A 15,038-nucleotide genomic window follows, 5' to 3' on the forward strand; every position below is an offset into this window, starting at 1 on the left:
ACCAATAATTAATATTGAAAAGCAGAAATTACCAGTCGTCAGAATAGAATAAAACGTATTTTGCTGAACATTAGAACCAATGTATCGAGAGTAGTTCGAAGATTTCCCTTTCAAAATGCATTCGGAAGTTGTATATCTTTCCATTCGAGGCAAATAAGGATTTTATATTTTAGACAATTTTGACAAAATATGATACATGTATGTATGAGTGTGTGCCTTTACTCGAGCACGTGTGTGTGTGTGTGTGTGTGTGTGTGTGTGTGTTGTATCTGTCGTAGTTTGTATGGTTGGAAAGTTCAGTTTAGAGTTAGTTGGTTTTGCCCTGCCACATAGTCTGTGCCTCATGTAGAAAGCTATTTTGAACTGATAAAGCTGGGTATAAATTACTCGTTTATTATCAAGTATTCAACGGAGAGCACATGTATCTCTTGACAGGCAATTTCAATGATAACGAGCGTAAACAAATCAGAACTGTGAATAAAGCAGAACTTGTATCGGTTGCTTTGCAAACGATAAACTATCTAATCAATAAATCTGAATGGCACGGGAAAGAGAGCAGTAGATGGGCAGGATCTCAATATATATATATATATATATATATATATATATATATATATATATATATATATACATATATATATAGTATTTTAATGGAAATAATGATTTATAATGATATATAAGCTTTGAACAAAGATGAATCATTTGTTGCTATAGAGGTCATATTTAGCAACTGGTTGATCAAAGAGGTTTCATCACAGATTTTCTCAAATATAACGGATCTTTAGTGAGACCTCTTACGGGCTGTGCTGGAGTGCTTGAAGGAAAACTTATGACTCTTCTATTCAATAATTTTATGTGAATAAATACAGCACATGGCAATCCACAATAAATAGAGTAAATTATCTACAATAAATAGAGTAAATAATCTACAACAAATACCGTAAATAGTCTACAATAAATACAGTAAAATAATCTAAAATAGATACAGTAAAAAAAATCTACAATAAAAGCAGTAAATAATCTACAATAAATACAGTAAATAATCTACGATATACATACACACACACACACACACACACATATATATATATATATATATATATATATATATATATATACAGAAATAAATCTACAATAAATACAGTAAATAATATACAATAAATAAAGTAAATAATCTACAATACAGTAAATAATCTACAATAAATGCACTAAATAACAAACCACCATAAAGTAAATAACGATCTAGAAGAAATACAGTAAATAACAAACACAAAAGGTACAGCAAATAACAAACCACAATAAAAACAGTAAATAACAATCTACAATAAATACAGTAAATAACAAGCCACACTAAATACAGTAAATAACAGACCACATAAAATACAGTAAATAGCAATCTACAATAAATACAGTAAAATAACAAAACACAATAAATACAGCAAATAATAAACCACAATAAATAGCAATCTATAATAAATGGAGTAAATAGCAATTTACATAATAAATTATAATAAATAGTTTAAATACACTCTCATTAAATTAGTAATAATTATTAAGTACCGATAAGAAAAGGACGGGCGATAAGGGACACAAGGTTGTGATTTATGCAAACACTGACATTTTCCATAATTGACAGTTCGAAAGATAAGTAAAGAAACTTTCTGAGCAAGCAGGCCCGACAAGGGGGTGGGCGTGGGTGGCAACAGGGGAACAACCATTTAATTTTATAAAGGAAATATTTTGCTTGAACAAGAACTAGGAGAGGCCCGGGTGTTTTTTACCCCAGGGCCCGTGATCGCTCTCTACGGCACTGTGAGCAAGTGCATGTCTTGACTGATACTGATACTTGACTGTGTACATAATATAAATGAAGTCTTTTTAAAATTCGAGAATAATATGTGATAATCATTGGCCTGTTACTATAACAACTGAATCTGTAAAGCGGTAATAAAAATCAAACAATCTCTTGGCCTTGTTTTGTTAATAGATATCACATAAAACTCTACACATGCACGTCTGACTTAAGTCGTTTAATTTAATAGACGGAAAGTCAACAGCAGAGACTAAAAACCAACAACATAGCTGAATTGCGTTGTGTGACATAATTTGCAAACAATGTAATCACATGACGTGATCTGAAACTAGTGAGCACGTTGCATGCATTCTCTGACTTCATGCCAATGTATCTGCTATACGGCACGTGCACCATCAATCAGGCGCAAACAATACTTTCTATAAGTGACTGGGTTTATAGACTAAACATGACTCCATAATATATAGTAGATTTCATTCGTTTTGTGATAAATGAAACAACAAAATTTTCAGAAATGTACGTTAATGTCAGTTAGGTTTTAGAGAAAACAACAATTAAACCTCTCTTAACTCAGTCTGACAGTTTGTTTATCAATTTTTTAATTATATATTAATACTTTTATAATTTTTAAATGACAGTGCTTCGCTCTGTGATTTTACACGCGTTGGTTTATATGTTTAAGTTTGATTTTACACTACATTCACATTTACAACAATCTAACAAATGATGATATGGAAAACTTTTGTGACTTCCCGGTTATGAGCAACAAAAACAAATATAGCACATCGTAGCAACGTCCTAAGATGACAGGTGCGTAAGAAACACACAAACTGTGCAAGTAAAGCTGGAGACAATCGTACTGTTCGTAGACTTAAACTTTCAGGAGACAAATATCGAACTGGTTAGTAGTTTAACAAAATGTAAGTCTCTATTTACCAGCAGCAGAACCCCCCCCCCATTCTTCTAATACGTAACTGAGTCATGTGACCGGAGAGCTCTTAATATTCTGTTGACTTGAGTCATAGCATGAAATAAATCGATATTTTCACACGGGATGAGTAATGCAAATGCAAATTAGATATGATCAAAGACGCGAAAATGTAAAACCTTCTCAACAAACCCGTTTACATATAACCAAGCTGGCAATCAAATAATGCAATATCATCAAAGCATTATTTTACTATGACTTTTAATGTCGATTTTAAGAGATAAGATCGATACATTTATTATTTCTGGCAGAGGACAAATCATTTGTAGAATGGCAGAGATGATGCAATTATTTACAAACAATTCAATCATGTTGTTAGAGGTTTTATATAAATGTAGATATCCATATCAATGACCCAGATTACCAAGGAAAATTACAACACGCTCCATAAAATGAAAACATTATATAAAAACATACACGACAAAAGTAGAAATGTAATCAATAAATTAGCGAATTCCATTTAAATATATAATTTTTAACACATGATGGGCAAAAGACATAAAAACGAAAAGAAAAGGATCAATAAAATAATTGAACACATTTCAACTGACGAACATATGTTTGCATAATAATAAAATTAAATGACCGCATAAAAGAGCACAATTAAGACAGATTTTAAATGTTTTGCTTAGTTTCAAAAGTGAAAAAGTATCTGATATTCGATATAAACTTGTTGTCTTTTATTTTAATCGCATCAGTACTCGTAGGTTTAACGTTTTTGTCACTGTCATCGATGAGTTCAGTATTTATGCTCACAAAAGCTTTTGATGTTTCTTAGCACTTCTATCGAATCTTGTATTACGGCATTTGTTTGAATGAGTTCAATTTTAAACTGTTGAAATCCCCTTGGGCTACAATCCATCCGTCGCAAAGAACGATATGCGCTCTCCGCCATTTGCTGGAAGTGACGCTCCATTACAGCGCATGTGCAGTCCACCGGCTTTGAAACGTCTATACCCTGCCCTTTTAACTTGATTTTGAGAGTCTTTACGTCTTCCTTCAACTGCTTCAAGTATCGTAATCCGAATACCCTTGTCCAATCTGTGTATATAAAGAGAAAGTATGAATGAAAGATACATTTCTATATAGTTATAATTTTTAAAATCCTTCACTTAGAGAGAAGATTAAAAGTTAGTAATATTTAATTAGACTATTAGCAAAAGAAAAGAAAATTAAATTATTAAACATTAAACACGTGCACAAACACACACACACACGTATATTATTAGTATTATTGTTGTTGTTTTGTCGTCGTCGTCGTCGTCATCCTCGTCGTTATGGTCATAGAAAAACTTAAACTTAAATCATGATTAAAAACTGCAACACATTCATTAGAGATATAATTTTTCGTAAGCAATAAATGATAACAGATCTGTTTTATAGTTATAACATGAGTTATCTTTCATTCATTTTTTTGTTTTCTTTATCAAGCTTTTATGTTCATAACCTTTGTTCCTTGAATAATAAGTTCCAGAAAATTGTTCTTGTGCCTTACCTCGACATTGGCGCTTCTTTGGTGTTTGAACCCAGCTTTCTTCTTCGAACTGTCTTTTATATGAATTTTTGCCGCTGTCGGTCGTTTCAGAGTCAATATCAACCCTTCTTTGTTTCAAACCGGAAATGTTCACGTTATCTATAGAAGGTAGAACCGCATAAGGCACACAATTTTCCCGGTGTACTGGAAATGGCAATATTTGTCCTTCGCCAATACCTGTGAAATTAAATACTTATTAAAATAGATAAATACAGTATTTTAAAAGCCTTTGTGTTAAATTATTTTAAAGTTTTAAATATTAGAAAAATTTGCATCAGTTCAGGGGCAGATCGGTTTCTTCTTGTTGGATATCATCACAAATTTTGACACACAGTCTCACCGAATTTATGTATATTTTCATAATCCGAAAAAAGGCAATGGATTTGTAGAAGTCCTTTTATTGAATTATAAAAATACCAACAAACACTAAATATGGCTATAAGATCTACTTAAAAATGGATTTAAAAATCCACATTTTCATCACCTGGGAAACAATCAGCATCAAATAACCTTCTTCGGATTCTTTTGCTTGGTGTGTTCGCTGATACAGACGGAGGCTGGCATGTTTCGTACTTATCTGTCTGGCTACCTGAAGAGAAGCTGAAATAGAGACCGTCGCCCTGACTCGATTTCATTTCTGGTGAAGCCGGCGGAGACCTTGGTTTTGTTCGCTCAGCTAACATCCAGTCAGAGTCATCCCCTAACATGGGATAATATTGCATGTCGTCACTGGAGAGACTTGTAAGCTTCTCGGAAAACAATTGTGGGATTTGTATAGGACTTTTGAGAGAGATTTCACCAGAATACCAGTGACTGCCTTTTGTACATGGTCGGGAGTAGACGTTCCGAACTTGCCTTGGTACCACGTCCATTTCGAATTGTAGTTTTGTCACTTTATCGTGCTGCACAAGCCTGCAATGAAATGATATAATCTATTCAACGACAACACAGCAATATAGTGTCCGAGCTGAACCAAAAATAAAAAGAATTGCATCGTTATAATAAGTTTAAATAATACTGGGGTATCATTTCATATCCATGGATGAATTCCAGATGATGAAATATTTTATATTAAGGACGTCTTCTTGTACGTGCTGGTTGCCTACGTGAGATAAATAGATCGCACCCGAAAATATAATGTAAGACTTTGTTTACTAAGGCATTTCAAAGAAGTTGGTTTTTAACCTAAAATTACTTCATTTTGTTTTCTTTAAGATGAATTTTCAGGGCAAAAGTACCCGAGTCATATTAACTTCCCGCGTCGTGTTCTATATTAACACCTGACAATAGCACGGCTTTCCTTAAAAGGGTAGATAATCTGCAATAGAAAGGGCTATTTATGTCACGGTATGAAGTTCAAGTGGCTCACCATCACGTCAGACCGCGCCGTATACTATTTCATATAGAACCGGGTTCATTTTCCCTCATGCAGATTGCTAACAGGACAAGAGTCAGTGGAGTGTCGCGAGGCACGAGTGTAATTATATCAACAAGCCCATTAACTGTGCATGTATGAGGCGTCGTAGCGGAAAACAGCTGGTCCAATGAGAAAGTTGCAGTTGAAATTTCGATGTCGTTATGTCGAGAAATCCAATATCACGTATTGGATCAAATTGCATGTCCTTAAAGTTTAAATTTTTCAAGATCGAGAGTTTGATTCTATATGTTGAATTATATACTGGTGGTTTAACATTTATTTCTAATGTCGACGTTTTACAGTGTATATTTTGAATTACACAGCGTTGGTTGAAGTTTCAATATCACATGTCGATAATCCCTAAGTCACGTGTTGTACGTAACTGTTTGTAATGAAATATTTTGATTTCATCTGTTAAATTTCACAGCAACGAGAAGCGGATTCCTTGTTTTAAAATAACGCGGTCCGTTTACGAGAGCGACCGCTAGCGAAGAAATTCATAGTAATTCTCGACCTGTGAATGGCAACTTTCAAACTGTAAATGCATGAAATGTAAGTACGCCTCATAATTGAATACATGAATGATGTATCTTAACACTTGATATTATTTTGAACTGTTAAAGTGGACATCGTGTAATGTTACTTTTAACACCAACACATCATTTCACCAGATAAAAATAGCAATTATGACAAGCACAATAAAATGTCCAACCACGACTGTATAATTCAATTGATTCCATCTAAAAGCTCAACATACGAAATGGAACTTTCAGCACAATCAATGTGATTCAACATGCTAAATTGAAACTCTCGACATATGCCATTAAATGTTCAACAACCGCCGTGTAATCCAGAAGATACAATCTAAAAACTCGACGCTGGACATCGAATTTTCAACCAGCGGTGTGAAATTCAACAAATAAAATCTAAATACTCAATATATGAAATGGAACTTACAACATAAACTCTTTGAACCAATACGTAAATTAGGAATTATGGAATAAGACATTGAAATTTCAACCACCGCCGTGTAATTCAAACGACACAATCTAAGGGTGCCCCGGGTGGCCGAGTGGTCTAAAGCGCTCTCCGTTACGGATCACTGCCATCTCACCTCTGTCTGCGTGGGTTCGAGTCTCGGATTCGGCTAATGTGGGTATGTGAGAAAGCTTGCCAGTAGCTTCTCGTGGGTCGGTGGTTCTTTCAGGGGTTTTCCTGGGTTCTTCCTCCACCATTAATACTGGCCGCCATGTATAGCCTATCGTGTGTTGAAAAATGGCGTTAAACCCTACAACAACAGCAACAACACAATCTAAAACATAGACATAGAAAATATAACCTTCAACCACTACTGTTTAATTCAGCAGATACAATCTACAATCTCGACTAAGAAAATGAAAAATTAAGGACAAGCATTTTTGATACAACACGTGATATTGGAATTCAGGACATATGACATTAAAACTTCAACGTCAACGTTCTGATTGGACGAGCTTTTGTCCGCTACGGCGCCTCATAATCATGTGGCCATCGGTTCCCAACGTCAGGTCGCGACCCAAATCAGGCTCGCGGGGGTCATCAGAAGAAATAATATCATAAGCCTGAGAAGTAGGAGGTACTATTGGTGGCATACAAGGGATTAGGACAAAGGATAACTTTATACGCAAAACAACCAGCAGTAGCAGAAGTAGTAGAAACAGATGTAGACGCAGACTTGTGGGAAAATGATCGTCATGATAGTAGTAATTTTGTTATTAGCAGTAGTATCAGCGTCACTGGCGGACCCAGCAGCTGTTTTGATTGTGGTAGTTGAAGAAGAAGAAAAGTAGAAGTAGTAATAGTTGTGGTGGTATTAGTATTAGCAATATTAATGATAGTGGTATTGATAGTGTCCGTGAAAGTGATGTCGTTAGTAGTCGTAGCAGCAGAAATAGTGGTTATGGCGATGGAATCGTAGTAGGTGTTGCCAATGCACCTACTGTAACTGAAATAAAATTCTACTGTACAGACATCTCTATGACCAAAGGTTTTTTTACACTGTTTTAAAATAAAAATTGGAATAAAATCATTGTGAATACATTATAATATATTACCTCTCCTAGCCCAGTTCATAAACGGTGTCAAAATCCCTGTGATTTAAAAGGGGCCATTTATATATATGTTACTTGTCATCGTATGAATGTTAGCCAGTTTGCATAATGATACGCTATCAGTACGTTTCAATACAAATGTCACAGCTTTTTATTTGATTAACTATCATCAGTCTTGACAATGCCTGCAGTCTTCACAGGGTAAACGTCCCTTACCCATCGAATTCCCCAACACATCAATTCACCTTATCCGTTGTGGTGATTAAGTGCAATCAGAACTCTATCAACAATAAAGATAAACGAAACTCATCTGGGATAATATTGAGATTGCTTTAATTAATGTTTAAATATAACCAAACTTTTCTCGACGTCCCCATTGGATACTGTTCATGACGTTCGTGAAAACCTGCTGCTCAATTAGAAAAAAAATGTACTCTTCACTGCTGGAACGATTTCATCCTGTTAATTAACGTCTATAATTATTATGTATGTAGCATGGTTCAAGGAAACCGATCATCCTCTAGTCCTGTCAGGTAAAAATTGGCTGGACAAAGTAAGCCTTTGCTCCGTATTTGTCCCTTGACTAGTAGATGCAGAATCGCACCTTGAGAATAAACCTGAGTGTCTTTTCTACCCGTAACGAGTTCAACATCGCTTACTTTTGGGTGTGCGTCAATTATAAATAACCTTTGCATAATTTGCTAACTTGTAAGCCTAGAACATATCGAAAACGAACGATTTCTTTTATGAGACCGCTCTGGTGGCCACAGTGGTTAGAGTTCCCACCTCGGATGTGGGAGATAGCGGGCTCGAACCATGGCAGAGTCATACCAAATGCTGTTGAAAATGGTACATGCAGCTGCCTCGCTTGCCTCTCAGCATTAAGAGGTTAGTGTCAGGACTGGTCGGTCTGGTGTCAGGATAATGTAATGTGCTGTAAGATACATCACATAGTATGCATGCATAATCCAACAACATGCTTATTCACTTCACTTCAAATGATCCCTCGCTTGGCGCTCAACATTAAGACGTTAGCGTTAGGACTGGTCGGCTTTGTGTGAGGATAGTGTGACTGGGTGGGACATCATGTTACATGTCTGCGGCATGATGCCCCAGTGCTAGACATCACTATAAACTGCCTCACTGCAGACGTCGTATTGATATGACTGAAACATTGTTAAAGCTAAGTTAAAGAGTCAAATCACACACACACACACACACACACACACACACACACACGCGCGCAATTTATTTTGTTTTACACAGTTATCAGGTGTAAACTTATTACTGCATTGGGTATATATTATGAACATTATGTTGCTACTGTACAACTAGCCATGGATTTCGTAATGACATTCGCATTTTACAGTGTCACTGGTAAATAATGTAGACATCATTTTGATTTGGAAAGGTTTCCCATTTATATTGAGCTATCCAGCACCTATATGAGTCACACACCTGAAAAGTTATAGAGAATGTCAATTTTGTTTGAAGTTATCGTCTGGTCTGGCAGTATTATAATTGGCCAAGGTCGTCATTATTTTCGAGTTTGAATTGATACATTGATACATTGTGATACAAAAGGAAAATGCCAGCATATGTAAGTATGTAACTTCTTTTCACAAGAAAATTGCCAACTTACATTCGGAATAAGTATTTCAAGTGTTTCAGCCGATTCCCACCAAATTTCACACAATACATGCTTTTGTAATCTATTTATAAAGCAATTAATATCGCAATAAGATCAGGTTGGTCGAACTCTAATTGTGGTAATTACCTAACAATGTTCCATTTCTTTAGGCCAATCAGTTCACTTCCTTTGCTATGGCGCCGGTCGTAGCTCTCCAAATTGGAGATTTGACCAAAATGGATCGTTTAAGACGAAAGGTGTAAAATGTGAAATTCCTTTTACAAATGCACGTTACTGGCATTTTTGATGTGAAATGTAGTTACCTATTTATTTACTAGTTACTGTCGTTTTTACTTTGGGGTGACAATGAATTGAAAATACTTGTGATGTGTGAGATCGATTTAACAGTGTCTGATCGGACGAAAATCGTACTATTTCGACATGGTCATTCTATCCATTTTCCCAATACCTAACTTGTAAAGGTGCATGCAAATTATGACATCTAGATTACTGAAAGGTTTGACTGCAAATAGGCTATATGTGAAGCTACTATTTCTCGAGTTAGAACATCGTCTCGTATTAGCTATGTATGGAGCCATAGATTAGAATGTGGTTTTACCCATTTAAGTACTAAGCTTGCATCAGGCTGGTAACTGTGGATCTTTAGTAAAATCGAAAGTAAGGTAAGTAGAGAAGTAAACTGTGTTGAATACAATGAGGACAGGGACGAAAAACTTTTATATTCACTCGTCTCAGGGACGACTGCTTGGGAATGTTTTTGCTAAACAATGATCTATGCATATATATGTATAGGTTTGTGGCACATCAACACATACCGAGCTATACAGTGCCAAACACGTTGATGTTGTTTTGGGTTTAACGTCATTTTCAGCACATGACAGGCTATACATTGCAGACAGCATATCTCGTGGAGGAAAAACGCAGAAAAATCTTGGGAAGAACCATCAACTTATGGGAATCTGCTGACAAGCTTGCACGCAAACCCACGCTGGCCGAGATTGCGAATCGAACCAAGGGAGACACAGGTGAAATGTCGGAGATCTGCAAAGACGAGCGCCTTACACCAATCGCCCACCTGGGGCCCAGATTATGTTTATGTATAACAAAGGCATACGAAGCAAGTACAGAGGCAGAGAAAAGGACAACATCATTGAAATACAAAATTATCTTTTTTGATGGAATATCAAAACCGCACACTTTTGTAAATTCAAAGAATTTCTCAGATGGAACGGCATTCTAACATGATCAGCTATTAAGAAAATAATTATCTAACAAATACCTTTTTAAACGACCTCTTCTTTTTGTAACGTACATACTCAAACAGCACGTGCAGTTCGAATGCTCAAGTACGGCTGAGGTTAAATGAAAACACGTGGCAAAGAAGGTAAAACCGATCTGATCATGTGCCATACATACATCATTATTATCAAATAAACATAATGTAGCACAGTCTGTGTTGTTGTTGTTGGTATAGGGTTTAACGCCATTTTTCAGCACAAGATAGGCTATACATGGCGGCCAGTTTTAATGGTGGAGGAAGAACTCGGGAAAACCCCAGAAAGAACCACCGACCCACGAGAAGCTACCGGCAAGCTTTCTCACATATCCACATTGGCCGAGCCCGAGACTCGAACCCACGCAGACAGAGGTGAGATGGCAGTGATCCGTGACGGAGAGCGCTTTAGACCACTCGGCCACTCGGGGCCCCGCACAGTCTGTGAAAAATGTGATTAATACTATTATTACTACGTCATCACTGGCATCAAGCAACCATAAACGACTATACGATTTTATTTGTTCGTTGAATGGGTGATTTACGCAGTGTCTGTCTCTTCAGGTCATTTAATTTTGATTATGACCAATATCCATCTAGATGTCAATTTGTGATTTTGTACTATTTATTAATTGCAATTGCAATTAATATGCTAACATTTTTAACAACATTTTATGAGATTAACATGTTAATAATATCCTCCATCCACCCGACACCACCCAACCACACTGGTTTTGGTTGAAGTTTCATTAATTGGATTCATATTGTATGAGTACCGATAGCGGTGTATTTTACATTCGTTATCAAAATCTTGAATCTGTTGTGGAATCTCTTTCATCTTTCAATTGTGAAATGTTTCCCTTCAATCCTAACCTTTAGTAGGCAATCAAACGATATTCAATTAAGACTGTTTTTGCATTCCATATGAAAATTGTACGGTAAACAACGACATGGTAGGGCAGTTGATCTTGCTTTGCACAGAGAAAATAAGTACTTGGCATACGAGACAGGCGAACATCTACGGCAAACGACGGTAATGACCTCCAGTTAATAATATGTCAAGAAAACGGGAGAATATGATACGTGTCAGCACCATATAGCCAATATTACTGTAATTAAAGATTTAATTAAATCCCGTCTAGAATCGCAAGGTGCATATCACTCAGTGCGTTAAGGCTATCCACTATTTAAAAGTATACATTTAAAGGTCATATCAGTATTACCCTATGCAAAAACAAAATAGTTCAATTAACAAAAGTTCTCGACAGTTCGTAGGTAATAAGCACTTGCAATACATAGGACATTCCGCTTCTTACACTCTATTCACATACGCAGGACATTCAGCTTCTCACACTGTCCACATACACAGGACATTCCGTTTCTCATACTCAATCTGTAATGAGATCTATCTAGGTTTTCCTTCTTGCGATAATAGTAATGCGAATTGACATGACAATTTCCATATTTTCCTGATTAAATATGACATGCTTTTGTTTAATTTTCATTAAAAGAAATGTAGAGAGTGAAATATCAGACCGGTACAGGACCAAGCAAAATCGGATAGTGCTGATGTCAGTGACGCACGATGACGACGCCACGCATGTTGCTACAAAAACAACAACAACAATAACAGCAACTACTACTACTGCTACTACTAGCACTCCTAACAGAGCGAACAATATTATAGACAAATTCGTACCTGCTCCTTTGTACTTCTAATATTCCATAGGAAGTCTGAAGTTTGAGTGTTTAAATAGTATCGTCATAACACGTACAGGTTATATACACTGTACACGCTGCCTTCACCCCACATCTAACGGATATATCTGATTTGTACCGTTAACCCCGACTACCCATACCAGGTAAGTGCCATGAATGCGTAATCATAACCCCGGAATTTTTCAAGTCATGTCTGTTACCAAGCGAAAAATTGTAATGTAATCATAATTCACGGTGAGCGGTTGCCTGCTAGGATAATTGAAACAGCGGGTTGGCTGATATGAATTGTGGTGGGCGTGGTAGGGTGTATAGAAGTAATCGAGCGTAGGGTCTCTGTGTAAACAAAAATGTACCAGGCAAATGCAAATATTGATTCAACATAAACAAATCCAGACATTTGTTGTTTTGTTGTTGTTGTTGTTTTTGTTTGTTTCTTTACGTAAACAGTAAGTGCATTTAGAATCGACACTACTGTGGGGGTGATATCAAGCAAAGCTAAATAAAATCCTTATTTCATAAAATGATATAAATGGATTGATTGCTTAAGTCGACAGCAATATATATATATATATATATATATATATATATATATATATATATATATATATATATATATATATATATATATATATATATATATATATATATATATATATATTCCACTTGGAAGTCTGATCCAACTGCAAACGACATAGACTTTTTGATCTGGCATCACATACCTGACAGCGCATTATGCAGTTTGTCGTTGGATATAACTTATAAGCGATTAAGTACGGTAATACTCATTGAGTTAACTTTTGGTGCATGTAGTTAAAGGCTAATTGACCTCTCGATCCACGCGCCCAGCTTACACGCAGAATTAAACAATGGGATCGGTGAGCAATGATCCAAATAAACCTTATATATATTGCGTCAGAGAGAGAGAGAGAGAGAGAGAGAGAGAGAGAGAGAGAGAGAATTATAAATATACACCAGACAGAAAGGAAAGTGATATCCCTGGATCATATCGAAGATTGCTTGATAATAGTAGGCAGAAATAATATTTAATACAAAAAATAATATCATACAGGTTAGAGAATTTTTAAATGGTTCTTTACGAAGATTCCAACCCCAGTCCGGGGGTAAAAGGGAATGTGGGCTCGTGTGTGCAGGCAAGGTGATGGGTGCCGTTTTCCTGCGGACCTGGGCCGGTACTGCCAAGTCTGATCTTTATCATATTAACACTACAATAATCTCCACGACAGTTTTTTTTTTCCACAAGGAGTTACTAATCTGTAGCCACCTGCAATAAAACCAACTTTCCCAAGGTCAAAAATTGCTCAGAAAACTTTAAGAAATCAGATTAACGAATTATTAACCACGAAAGAAATTGAGAGATTATCAAAGATCCAACCAGAGAATGGCAGAGACAAGTTAATTTTTTAATAAGAACGAAAAAGATTATTGAGGATTTAACCACAACACATCACTAGATTTGACTTTGACAGATTAACCGAATACTAAAGAAACGTCCACCATTTGAGTTCCAGTTACACGAATTTATCAAAATGGCCAAAAATGAGTTTGCGCAAGATAGCGCTGTTCATGTTTGGTCAACGCCGAAGACAGACGGCGATTGTTATATCGTGGATTCCACCATGAACGACATACGAGCAGCGATATTATTAATAATCTTGTGGATGACAGCAAGTACATATTTAGAATAAAATTTATTGTAAAACATGTTAGTCAAGATGTCCCAACCTGAATTATTCGTGATAAACTCGACCTTATTAAGCAATCACGGCGACATAATAATTTCGTCCGTATGGACAAAACATCCGACCCAGGCACGTTTACCGGAATAAACAAACCATACTACAATAACGAGTATCGAGCGTCCGCAGTGGTTTATACACTATACCGTTTAAACGATCCTGATATAAATGCTGTCCCAACCTGGATTATTCGTGATAAACTCGACCCGATTAAGGAATCACGGTGACATAAAAATTTCGTCCTCATGGACAAAAACTCCAAACCAGGCACGTTTACCGGAATAGACAAACCATACTACAATAACGAGTATCAACTGTCCGCAGTAGTTTATACACTATACCGTTTAAACGGTCCTGATATAAATGCTCTTGCCCCATTGAGAACAGGCGAGTTAAAATGCGTAGCCCAACGTGTCCGAGAACATTTTATTAACCCGATACGTGGTAACTGACTAACAGAATCAAGAATTAAAACAATACCACAATGAATGGGAAGATTCTCTTATCAACGGAGCTAAAATAAATGACGTAGCAATGTTGGAAAAAAACACATTGAAGTTTCCTATCGTCGTACAAATAATAACAAATGAGATTTTGTATAATTCTGGCAAATAAAGTAGATTGTTGATCATAATTCACACGCCTTGAATGAATCAGTAACGAAGTTTCCGCTGAAAAGAACAATGCAATTTTAGAGGAGATTTATTGTATTAGTGCGCGTGACCCTGTATCGGTCTGGTTATTTCCCGGCGACGACGTAGACGTATCTGCCACAATTGTGCTACCGTCTGGCATA

The 15,038-nt window shown here is 36.2% G+C and overlaps 1 protein-coding gene across 1 annotated transcript; it reads right to left on the reverse strand.

Moving 5' to 3' along the window:
• Positions 1-1,130: 1,130 nt before the first annotated feature.
• Positions 1,131-12,684, reverse strand: LOC149794141 (uncharacterized). The gene is made up of 4 exons (XM_089968214.1): positions 12,466-12,684; positions 4,820-5,247; positions 4,297-4,512; positions 1,131-3,842 (listed from the first exon to the last, which is right to left on the reverse strand). Exons 2-4 carry the CDS (start codon positions 5,205-5,207, stop codon positions 3,541-3,543), a joined length of 906 nt encoding a protein of 301 aa, XP_089824340.1. The 5' UTR covers positions 5,208-5,247; positions 12,466-12,684; the 3' UTR covers positions 1,131-3,540.
• Positions 12,685-15,038: the final 2,354 nt, after the last annotated feature.

This window comes from Sinohyriopsis cumingii, chromosome 8 (assembly GCF_028554795.1).
Source record: "Sinohyriopsis cumingii isolate HCF-2022 chromosome 8, ASM2855479v2, whole genome shotgun sequence".
Classification (NCBI taxonomy): Eukaryota; Metazoa; Mollusca; class Bivalvia; order Unionida; family Unionidae; genus Sinohyriopsis; species Sinohyriopsis cumingii.

Coding starts and splice junctions, on each gene's coding strand:
- LOC149794141 (XM_089968214.1), bottom strand. CDS start 5,207: ATGGACGTGGTACCAAGGCAAGTTCGGAACGTCTACTCCCGACCATGT. Junction 4,513..4,819: donor TGATGCTGATTGTTTCCCAG/GTGATGAAAATG, acceptor TTAATTTCACAG/GTATTGGCGAAGGACAAATA. Junction 3,843..4,296: donor AAAGAAGCGCCAATGTCGAG/GTAAGGCACAAG, acceptor TTATATACACAG/ATTGGACAAGGGTATTCGGA.